The 12,323-nt window shown below is 41.6% G+C and overlaps 1 protein-coding gene across 2 annotated transcripts in view; it reads left to right on the top strand.

Moving 5' to 3' along the window:
• RHOJ (ras homolog family member J) overlaps positions 1-12,323 on the top strand; it is a 105,834-nt gene that overhangs the window by 81,986 nt on the left and 11,525 nt on the right. Inside the window, exons 4-5 of one of the 2 annotated variants that reach the window (XM_070377752.1) lie at positions 354-449; positions 9,265-9,444. In XM_070377752.1, the coding sequence (XP_070233853.1) occupies positions 354-449; positions 9,265-9,411 (243 nt within the window). In that variant the 3' untranslated portion in view covers positions 9,412-9,444. Of the gene's footprint in view, positions 1-353; positions 450-9,264; positions 11,552-12,323 lie in introns of those variants that run through there. The other variant, XM_005898264.3, reaches the window with a different exon arrangement.

Raw genomic sequence — 12,323 nt, 5'->3', positions numbered from 1 at the left:
AGATCCACTGGAGAAGGAAAGGCTACCCACTCCAGTATTCTGGCCTAGAGAATTCCATGGACTGATAGTCCATGGGGTTGCAAAGAGTTGGACAAGACTGAACAACTTTCACTTTCACTTTCCCAGGATAATAGTTTTGAAGGCTAAACTATAAGGAAAGCCTGGGGTATACATATACAAAGAACTCACTTTAATTCTAGACATAATATGGCCATGTGTATGTACTTCCTTAAAGAAAATTCAGCAATTTCACGGGTGTCAAGTGGGAAAACATCTCTATTATGTCACAGTTTGAAATATCTGGTAAGGCCTGAAAAAATGAATAAATGTATCACATGTGTGTTTTTTGCCAGATTGATCTCCGAGATGACCCCAAAACCTTGGCCCGTTTGCTGTATATGAAGGAGAAACCTCTCACTTACGAGCATGGTGTGAAGCTTGCAAAAGCGGTACCGATTTTGAATTTCATTTTCAATGGTTTCTGAGAGACAAGTTTGCTGTATGCTTTAGAATGGAAGAGCTACATAGGCTTTTGCTTTAAAATGCAAAGTGTTCAAAATCATCTCTCTGCTTTATTCATTTCCTCTGTTCAAGTCAGGCTGGAAGGGACCATGTGGTTGGCATTCTTGTCAGCCAGCACTGTCTGGTTTTCATTAAGAAAGAAACTTGATGAATTTAAACAGCTGAAGCACTTATCATTTGATTTAGCAACCTTTAGAATATCCATTTGCCATATTGAGTATGAATAAAGGGAATCATTAGATAGATATTTGTAAACCTCACTGCTTATTATCCATGTAACTCGTTTAAATGACTCCATAAAAGGCATTTTGTGATTTTCCTGAGAGAAACTTAGATTTGCATCTGGCAGGGTTGTATTTGTTTAGTCTTTCTCACCCTATAATGAGTAGCCACTTAGAGGAGCTGGATTATGTCACCAACAGCATCTTAAAAGAGTAACATGGACTGAAAGGTAACTAGCTGAAGAATCCAAGGGGCTATTCACAGATAATAACTACTTGCTCACAGCTGGAACAGTTTCCATGATCCTTTCCATGGTCCTTTCTTCATTCTTAAGAGCTAAAGAATGATTTTGTTGGGGAAACAATTTAGACCAAATCTGTCTCCCATTTACTGCCAAGATGTGCACAAAAGCAGACACTAACATGTCCATGAGAGAATGAGGTACCAGATACAAAAGGAGGTTTATAAATCATATTCCATAACCTCCTCGTTGGTTTAGTCCCAAACCCATCAAGCCAAGCCAAAGGTCTCAGAAATTTCTCTTTTACTTTATTTAACTAACTGTGCAAACGCATGCCCTAGGGCAGAGTTAGGGGTCCCCTGCTTTTAAATAGGTCAAGAGTCACATTAATTACCAATTTTTGGTAAATAAAAATGCATGCATTTCTCTTATTAAACCTTTCTTATAGGCAACAAAATTAAGTGATGCATTTGAATAGAAATGAATTAAATAAAATTCTGTTTCTATGGATTAATACATGAGAACATCTCACAAATATTTGAGAAACTGAATGCTTCTAGGGGGCTTCCCAGGTGGCGTTAGTGGTAAAGAACCTGCCCGCCAATGTAGAAGACGCAGGTTCAATCCCTAGGTTGGGAACATACTCTGGAGAAGGAAATGGCAACACACTCCAGTATTCTTGCCCTGAAAATCCCATGGACGAGGAGCCTGGCAGGCTACAGTCCAGGGGGGTCACAAAGAGTCGGACACGACTGAAGCAACTTAGCACTATGCTTCTAGGGATGGTAATGTTAGAACCAGCGGTGGGAGCCACCCATCCTGTTCTCACTAAGCACTTTATAAGCTCCATCTCATTTCAGCCTCTTGCTCCCCTCTTAGGTAGAGAGCAGTGGTCTTCTCTTACAGTTGAGGACCCAGAGTCTTAGGGAGATGAACAGGTTTGATTCACACAGCTGATAATAGGGGTGTGTGTCTGTTCAATCGCTCAGTTATGTCTGACTCTTTGCAACCCTTTGGACTGTAACCTGCCAGGCTCCTCTGTCCATGAAATTTTCCAGGCAAGAATACTGGAGTGGGCTGCCATTTCCTACTCCAGAGGATCTTTCTGACCTCCCCACCCCCATGCACCTGACCTTTTGTAAACCATCTCCTCAAACCATTTCTTTTCCCACCTATAAAATGGGCACATGTCAGACTTCCCTGGTGGTCCAACGATTCAGACTCTGCACTTCCACACAGAGGACACAGGTTCAATTTCTCGTTTGGGAACTACGATTTCATATGCCATGTGACACAGCCAAAATTTTTTTTAAGAAATGGGCACATTTCTACAGGTTCTTCTTCCTTTTCCTCAAACATCCAGCTTCCATTCTCTCCCTAAAGTACTTAAACATGCTATGCTATGCTAAGTCACTTCAGTCATGTCTGACTCTGTGCGACCCCATAGAAGGCAGCCCACCAGGCTCCCCCGTCCCTGGGATTCTCCAGGCAAGAACACTGGAGTGGGTTGCCATTTCCTTCTCCAATGCATGAAAGTGAAAAGTGAAAGTGAAGTTGCTCAGTCGTGTCCGACTCTTCGTGACCCCACGGACTGCAGCCTACCAGGCTCCTCCATCCATGGGATTTTCCAGGCAAGAGTACTGGAGTGGGGTGCCATTGCCTTCTCCGGTACTTAAACGTACAGTTCCACAAATGATTGTAAGCAATTCCCAGCTAGATACCTTTCACAGTGAGGAGGCTCCAAAGGCTCAGCACCAGCTCTGCACAGAAACTTGTTTCCTGTGTCTCTTGCTTCTGGAGTCTCTCCCACCACCATCCTGTCAACGTCCTAGGCTGACTTCTCATTTGGGAAGTTGTTTTTTCCCTCTGAGACGAAGTCGTTCCAAAGCCTCCCATCTCATTTCATACTTATTTTAGGAACAATGGCTGAGTTCACCACTTCATTGCCTTTTGCCAGTTTCTCCTAGCAACTGCTCTCAGATACAGCGAAAATCATGTTTAGCTTACAAAATCCAATTTAGAAGAAAACCAAGCAAGAGTTTAACTTGTTTCATCACAATTCATGTAATTATAGAGATGCTTTAGGTTTCTCTGCACCCTGACTTTCCTGTCAAGTAGTTTATAATAACAGCTAACATTTATGGAGTGTTTGCAACGCACTGGGCCTCATGCCAAGCGCTTTACACACCTTGTCTTAATTAATCCTCCCAGCTACCCCCCCAAGGTGTCCATATCATTACCTCCACTCTCCTAGTGGAAACTGAGGCTCAGAGAAGCTAAGATCACCCCCCCTAGAAAGTGGCAGGGCCAGGATATGAAAACTGCGCTTAACCACCATGCTCTTCTACTTCCCCCCTCTAATCTGAAAAGAAACCCTTAGGTTTGGGGCTTCTTTGTTTATAGACTGAAGCCCCGTATCTTTTTTAAAGACTTTTTTTGATGTGGATCATTTTTAAAGTCTTGATTGAATATGTTACAATATTGTTTCTGTTTAACGTTTTGGTTTTTTGGCCCTGAGACATGTTGGATGTCAGCTCCCCAGTGAGGGATCGAACCTGCACCCCTGCAGGGTGAAGTCTCAGCCGCTGGACCACCAGGGAAGCCCCTGAAGGCCCCTATTGTAATGTGTATACTGTCCCCATGACTTAGATGCTTTGCAAGTTCAGATTTTTTATATTCTTTTGTTCAGTACTTGTCAATTTCCAAAATGTTTTTCATCTGAGAGGACATTTTATTTATGAGACATTTTCATGTCATACATATTTCCTATTATTTACACTCTAGAGTCAACTACATTTGTGTAAATGTTTTATATCAATTTATAATAAATAGTTATTGTTATCCCTTGCTTTACCCTTCCTCATTTGTGTATGTCTGTACTGCAACTGGACTTATTTGGCAATAACGAATACCTAATCTGTGCCACGTTAGCTCTAAGATGATGATGCTTTGTGCATTCTCTTTCCCAAGTCCACTGAATACAATCTAAACATGGTTTTCTAAGCTCAGTCTTCCTAAGGTATTTCTGAATAAAACACTGGACCATTTTCCTTTTTTCAATCTTTGGCCTCGCCTGTCATCTTCTTCACCCTGTGCATTTTTTATTGCTACTCTCACTCTTTATCGTAGCACCCGTTTCTTGGGTTTTTAACTTGCACCAGTGGAGTTTAAAGCAGCAAGACTGCAGCAAAAACCCTGTCGTCAATGTTCATGGAGTCCTTAATACCCTCCCGCTGACTGTGAGGGTCACCGTTACCCTCCTTGTTTTGTGTGCCAGCCATTTCCACTTAGTCCTGTGGTCATGGGAAATCAGTCACTTCACTGCTGGGAGCTGGGCTACAGAGATCAGAGTGAGACAGCCCTGCCCTCAGGAGACCCACAGCTCAGAAGACGAGAGAGACAGGCAAGCTAAAGCACACCAGCTGAACAAATAGAACAGACACGTGCACAGACTGGAGTAGCAGAGAGGAGACAGTGATGGACACGTGTGGGGAGAAGGGCTCAGAGCCAGTTCTTGGAGCAGCCAACAACTGAGCCAGGATAATAAGTTTGTCAGGTGGACAAAATTAGAAGACTGGGGAGATCAAATTCCAAATAGGGAGACTAATACGTGCAAGTAATGGCCCAAATTTCACCCACAAATGTTTTGATCAACCAACATGGGTATTTTTGATGTGATTTAGTGGCCAACATTGATCAATTTGGAAACTTCATGTAAATATACACATTTCTAATTTCTTTAAAAAAAAATCAGTACATCTGGCAGCACAATCCAGCATTTCCTCATCAATTGAAACTTTTAAACAGTTTTTTAAATAAGGTATTGGGTTGGCCTGAAAGTTCATTCAGGTTTTCCCATAAGATGGTACAGAAAAACCTGAACCAATATATACTGTTCAGTAAGCCACAATCCCCACCACCTCATAATAACCTACACTCAAGCAGTGCACTCACATTATCCATCCTTGAGTTGGCAGTTTCTACCAATTCTTGAAAAAAAAATCAGCAGCCAATGCATCCAGCCTAGAAACACTTCCTTTTTCAGCAGTTTGGTCATCATGCTAATTTACTGAGATGGAGTCTCTCTCATAAGTCCTTTGGTTCTCTTTCTGTCATGTGGCTCTCAAGTTGAACTTTCTCTCTGCATAACTTTCCTAAATTTTAAATAAGGAATAAGGAGCTTTTCCGCTACTAGCCATTTCTTTAGCTACCAGCTTACTCTGTTTATTGCACTAAATCTCTTCTTCCTATTTACATACAGTACCAAGCTTCCTTTTCCTTCCCTTCTTCTCTCAACGTCACTCAGTCATAACAAAATCTCCATCTGTTTGTTTTGCTCTTTCATCACATTTCTTTACATTTGCTAGAGAGACCTCAACAGAATGATTAAGACTCAGGCTCAGGAGACAGACACATTCAAATCTCTGCCATTTTCTTAGTTGTATGGCTTTGGGGAGGTTACCTTATCTCTCTGGACATCAGTTTTCTGAGCTGATGGAGAATGGTGAGAGACTTGCCTCTCAACTAAGTGAGCCAGTGTACCCACCGCAGGGTCTAGCTCACCTAGCTAGCATTGCTGTAGACACTGTGTCCTCTCAGATACGTCTGCAGCTGGGCAGACCTTCCGTTTCATTCCTTCCAGTTATGCCTTATCTTATTCTAGAACATGTCCCACCTCCACAAGGACTACCTGGAAGAAACACTAGGTTTTCTTTCACTTGATCCGTCACTGAGTTTGTTTGCCTGGTTTTTCCTTCTTGTCAGACTCTTTTATGTTCTGTATACCTCTGATAAATTTCCCAGCTTCTGAAACAATGTTACAGCCATTATCAAGTTATCAGGAAAACGTTCTCTCAGTTTACATTCCTCAGTCTCTATTTTGTTCCTGAAAACACATCATTTTGGTAAAGCATGTCCCAGATTGCTAACATGTGTATCTAAATAAAGATCTGTGAATCCTGAGCACTTGCAGATGGATTCTAAATATTTGACAGTGTAGGTCCCTTTGCTCCAAGAGGCAGATGAAGTTGCTGCTGTAAAAGAGGCTATATTTCCCTGGGATGGTTTTGCATTTTGCATCTTGGAGGGCACACTTTTTTTTTCCAGCAGTCCCTATAACATGGCTGTGTTTTAGGGAATAAGTCTTGGCTGCATCAGGATGAATTCTTTCCTCTGATCATTAGAGCACCTGATCCTTGGTTAGTAATACTGACCTCACAACTAGGTTCTGGTTCTCACACATATCTCTCAAATCACACCCAAAATCTGTTTGCTACTTTTCCTGTAACTATCAGTACAAAATAATGCTATATTAACCCAGTTACACAATAATGCCTTGATCTACTGTTTGATTATCTTCAGAAATATCTGAATTGGGAACGACAAGTTTGGACTCCTCTTGCACCATCAAAAGGCAAACTCTAATAAGTTGTCAGCAGCACTGTGGCGGGGGTGGGTAGAGACAAGAGAAGGAGGAAATGTGCAGTCTTCCATCTTGCAGGACCAGATGGTCCAGAATTCCACGTGTGAACCCAGATCCGTCCAGCTGTCCTGTAATTTCCAGAGTCAGTCGAGGCTTGTGATCTTAGTGGGGAGGTATTCTAGATACAACAGCCCATGGCATGTTCTGGGTCTTTTTTTCAGGATGACTGACAAGAATCATTCAGTAGACACATTCATTAAAAATCAGTGTGCCTTTCACATGTGTTCATATTGAGTCCTGAATACAATCCCAAACTGTAAGAGATGACATTTCAGGGTATTATTAGGAAAAATTTTTCTGATCCTATCCTTATAATCCTTATCCCTCACTTCCCTTGTGGCTCAGCTGGTAAAGAATCCACCTGCAATGTGGGAGACCTGGGTTCAATCCCTGGGTTGGAAAGATCCCCTGGAGAAGGGAAAGGCTACCCACTCCAGTATTCTGGCCTGGAGAATTCCATGGACTGTATAGTCCATGGGTTCGCAAAGAGTCGGACACAACTGAGTGACTTTCACTTCACTCAGTTCAGTTCAGTCGCTCAGTCGTGTCTGACTCTTTGCAACCCCATGAATCGCAGCACACCAGGCCTCCCTGTCCATCATCAACTCCCAGAGTTCACTCAAACTCACGTCCATCGAGTCAGTAATGCCATCCAGCCATCTCATCCTCTGTCGTCCCCTTCTCCTCCTGCCCCTAATTCCTCCCAGCATCAGAGTCTTTTCCAAGGAGTCAACTCTTCGCATGAGGTAGCCAAAGTACTGGAGTTTCAGCTTTAGCATCATTCCTTCCAAAGAACACCCAGGGCAGATCTCCTTTAGAATGGACTGATTGGATCTCCTTGCAGTCCAAGGGACTCTCAAGAGTCTTCTGCAACACCACAGTTCAAAAGCATCAATTCTTCCACGTTCAGCTTTCTTCACTTCACTATCCCTCTCTTAAATTCAATTGTTTTTAATTATATAAAAAGCTATTTTCTAATCCAGACCATGGTCAAAGTGAAACCATAAAATAAAATTTCAATATGTAACATCCTTCCTTTGGGAATTTTTTTGGCTCATACAGTAACCAATAACCATATAGGAAAAAAGTACATATCTGGACCCCACCAGAACAATTTTACCTCATGCTTAGTTTTCTTATCTGTGGACTTTCAAACAAGTGGGCAGCTTCATTTCATTGTCAACTTGACCAGAGTTGAGTGATGAGGGTCAGAATTTCCATCATGAAACCAGGGAAAGAACAGTCATCAAGTGACCCAGATTCTAGGTCTAGCTCGTTCACTTTCTAGCTGGATGTCCTTAAGCAATACAAATTGGCTGGTTGCTGCCCAAGACACCCCACATTCGTGTCTTGCTTGGCCAATAGAATGTTTTTTAATTGGTAAATATTAATTAAAATCAAAATGCCCACGTCCTCTTCAAAAACGCAAAGATGGCAACAACGAACCAACATTCCTGCATGACAACGGTTGTCCAAAGCCAAGTAGACCGACAGCCTTAGAGGGGTGTGCACCCCCAGGACGCCGCAGTCTCCACCTCTCCCTGTTGTCTGGCACCAGCTCTGCTTTACTTAATTACCTAAGCTACTGGCTCTAATCAGCATGTGATTTTGCTACCCTGTTTTAGTCATTTATCTGTTGGTTTCTGGGAGCCCTCCATCCATCCACCCTCTCCTGGATACACTTTAATTTTTCAGTTATTCTTATAATGTGAAGCATATAATAGAAGCATTTCTCCAGATGTCCTTAATATTAAAACGTCCACATTAAATTGTTAGCTCATACTAGACGTGAGTCTGAGTGAACTCCGGGAGTTGGTGATGGAAAGGGAGGCCTGGCGTGCTGCGATTCACGGAGTCTCAAAGAGTCAGTCACGACTGATCAACTGAACTGAACTGAGCTTGGGAGCAATTAAAACCCCAGGTCTTGCTCACATGAATTATCTCATGAAGTTGACTGCCAAACATGGTCTGCTCTACCTGCAATTTTTTAAAAATGAGAATCTGTAGCTCTGGCCTGAATTTTTATATTTCTCATAGGGATCTGTGATTATCAAATATGTCATAATATGAAATCATCAAAAGCTTTGAAATAAAGCCCTAGGCAAGCACAAGATATTTTGTCATTTAAATACACGTAGACTGTATATTGACAAAGAGGGTTTATGACCTTTATTTTTCTGTGTTTTGGGAGTTTTTAACTGCTTAAAATATACCTTTTAATGTATCTTAAAACTGAATAATATAACCAATCAGATATTACTTTGCTGAGAGATACCTTGTCAGAAGTGCATTTTAATCAAAAATGACCTATAAAACCATATAACTCTCTATAAAACCACTCTCTTTCTATGAGCTTTATTAAGCAAGTTGACACCCTGCCCTACTATGCACAGAAGGGAATTCATTTCACTTGTACCACATTCACATGTTCTGCATACAAATGAGAAGGCACTAAAAACAACATCACATACCCTGATGTTCACAAAAAATACTTAAACCATATCACTGGTTTTGAATCCTCTCTTAATTTTTATGTTTTATATTCTTATACTTATAATAAATTTGTTGTTCATCAGAAGCAATCCACAGTCATTTAATGTTAATGTCAGAAAGCAAAATATGTAAAAATACCAAAAAGAAAAGCAGATGCGAGTTGAAACGCAGAAGGAAAAGACGTGATCCAAACCATCCCTGGGCTGTTTGTGAGACAAGCAGCAGTAGCTCTTGGCTGGGCAGAGGGCAGACACCACTGTGCTTTTCTCTCTCTCCTCCTCTCACGCCTCTCTTTGTGTTTTAGATCGGAGCACAGTGCTACCTGGAATGCTCGGCCCTGACCCAGAAAGGTCTCAAAGCAGTTTTTGATGAAGCAATCCTCACCATTTTCCATCCCAAGAAAAAGAAGAAACACTGCTCCCAGTGTCACAGCTGCTGTTCAATTATCTGAGGTGGCTTGAGACCCACCTCCACCCCACAAAGGGTAAGAATGGCAGCCAATCTCTGTGACCCAGCTCAAGCCAAAAGGAGGGCATGACCAGAGAGGAAGTCCCTGACCCAGAGGCTTGCCCCTCCACCCTGTGAGCCCTCCCAAGCACAGCACACTATCAGCCAACTGCCACATCCTCCATACCAGCCAGAAGCATCCACGTTGCACACTCCACGAGAATGCTGAGCCCAGATCCCAGCCAGTGCCACCACTGACCACGTGGGAAACAAAGTCAAGGCCATCTTGAGTTTTCCATCATCCCCTCCAAGGGCATGAAGCTGATAGGAAATCATCATAGGAAAACCAAAAAAAAAAAGAACTTGGTTCTTGTCTTTTACAAAACATGGGAATATGATACTAACCTTTTTTTCTTGAATCTGCTGTTCTCCTATGTGTCTTACGTTAATTTGTATTATTTTAAGAAATTACTAATTTACCAGTTTACTCAGGCCTTATAAAACCATGCCAAACTATCTTAAAGAAAAAGGTTTTGATGTTCATTCCTATTTTCAGCATGTTTCTACCAAAGCTATTAAAACCAACATGTACCTCTGAATGCCTGACTGTAAGAAGATACAAGGAAATGTTGAAACTTTTGGAAATATGTGAAGCCATAATTTCTGAACCTGATTGAAAGAGACACCACCTGAACTGTTGCAGGTCTGCGTTTGTTGCCTAAAATTCACCCCCAGAAATGCTTACGTTGACTGGTCACTTTATTTTTTCCACGTTATATTGTCATTGTTGTTGTTTAGTTGATAAGTCAGGTCTGACTCTTTGCAATTCTTTGGACTGCAGCACACCAGACTTCCCTGTCCTTCATTATCTCCCAGAGTTTCCTCAAACTCATGTCCATTGAGTCAGTGATGTCATTCAACCGTTGCATCCTCTGTCTCCCCCTTCTCCTCTTGCCTTCAATCTTTCCCAGCATCAGGGTCTTTTCCAATGAGTTGGCTCTTTAAAATTACAAATGAACTGTGCTTTTAAGAAAGTAGAATTTCTGCTTTTCAATCAAACTGATTAGGAAGAGAATATGGCAGACCTATCTTTTTAAAAAATAATTATTCGTTAAAGTGAAATTTCCTGCTCCCTCCCTTCCCCACTGTATGCCTCTTTCCTCTCTTGATTTCACACTCTTTCCCATGCCCAATAATAACTTGATTCCAAAGAAGGATCTGACCATAGGATGTAAAAAAGTTGCAAAGGTTAAGCCAAAGTGCCTCAGTTTTCCCTCTCACTTCAACTGAAAGTGCTTCTCAGCTTGTCCCATGGGAGTTCTCATTCATTCTCTTTAAAGGATATTTTCCAAGTATAACTGGTACTAAAATATTGCCCCTCCCTATTTCCTGTATTCATTGTCCCAAATGTGTATTTTGGTCTATATCCATGAATACCAAGCTCTGGATCCATCTATGCCCTGCTTCCAAAATGATGTGCTCTATGGAACAGGGACTTTGGCCCTGGGGAAGAGACTCTTCCAAACATCCAGGGATTCTTGTATCTCAGAGTGATTTATTTCCTAGCTTTTAATTAGAGACTGTGAAGGCTTCTAATTAGTCTTATTTGCTTACAGTTATCCTAGAAACACCCAGGTAGGCACTTTATTTTTATTTCAACTGCATAAGCAAAGTGCCTCTTTGCAGCATGAAATTACACGAATTTTAGTTTAAGAATTTCTAGATTCACACTCCTGTTGGAAAAATCCTGTCTTTCTAGTTCTTTATGCTCCTGGAGGAAGCACATTTAAAAAGGAGCATACAGTATTGGTCTTTTCTGTGAAGACCTTCCGTGACACCCCCCCTAGTTTTTTGGGTTTTGTTTGTTTGAAATTTTTGAAATGTGCTTTCCTCTCTTCTATATTTCAAGTTTTATTTCTCTTCTCCCCCGTCTAGTTGCTGAACATTTTCTTGAATACACACACACCCCACCTAAAAGAAAACGGGAGTTTTGTAAGTCAAAGCTTGACATTTAGAGAAAACAAGGACATTCTCTCTTTGTAAATGGAAATCAACCATGTATAAACTGTAACTCTGCAGACTTTGAGTTCATCCTTTACAAACAATAATGAGCATTTAGCCCTATAATAAATGAAGTGCCGTTACCTGGTTTTGTTACATTATTGTGTGGTTGCTGCTGCTGCTAAGTCGCTTCAGTCATGTCCAACTCTGTGCGACCCCATAGACAGCAGCCCATCAGGCTCCCCTGTCCCTGGGATTCTCCAGGCAAGAACACTGAAGCGAGTTGCCATTTCCTTCTCCAATGTATGAAAGTGAAAAATGAAAGTGAAGTCTCTCAGTCGTGTCTGACTCTTAGCGACCCCATGGACTGCAGCCTACCAGGCTCCTCCATCCATGGGATTTTCCAGGCAAGAGTACTGGAGTGGGGTGCCATTGCCTTCTCCTTATGTCTTGCTAAAGAGCCACTCCTCACTGATGTGGATGAAAAATTGAGAACAGTGTGTTTGCTCTGCCAAGGAGAATTTTCCAGATGTGTGCACTCAACAGGCAAATGGTTCCCCAGGTCATCACCTCCCTAATGGGCCACAGAAATTAACTTGTTCATAGTGGGAGATCTCTCTCTTGCCTAGAACCAGAACCTGGAGAGACAGTGTCTGTGTGGAGCCCAGGCACTTAGAGGTTTTAGGAGCTACTTGTTGAATAAAATAATGAAGAACAAAGCAATCTAAAAGAGTTCATGTCATTCCACCAAATTAATCACGTATTCCCTGTTTCATGGCAATAGGTAGTTTATGTCTCTAAAAAAAAAAAAAGTTTTCTGCCATAAAATTGAATAAAACTATATTCTGAAACCAAAGATTGAAAGACATAGAAATCTCAACAAGGACCCTTTAAAGGTCTACACCATCTTCAAAG

This window comes from Bos mutus, chromosome 10, assembly GCF_027580195.1.
Source record: "Bos mutus isolate GX-2022 chromosome 10, NWIPB_WYAK_1.1, whole genome shotgun sequence".
Classification (NCBI taxonomy): domain Eukaryota; kingdom Metazoa; phylum Chordata; class Mammalia; order Artiodactyla; family Bovidae; genus Bos; species Bos mutus.
The sequence above is the reverse complement of the archived record's forward strand: the minus strand, read 5'-3'. Positions and strand labels throughout refer to the sequence as shown.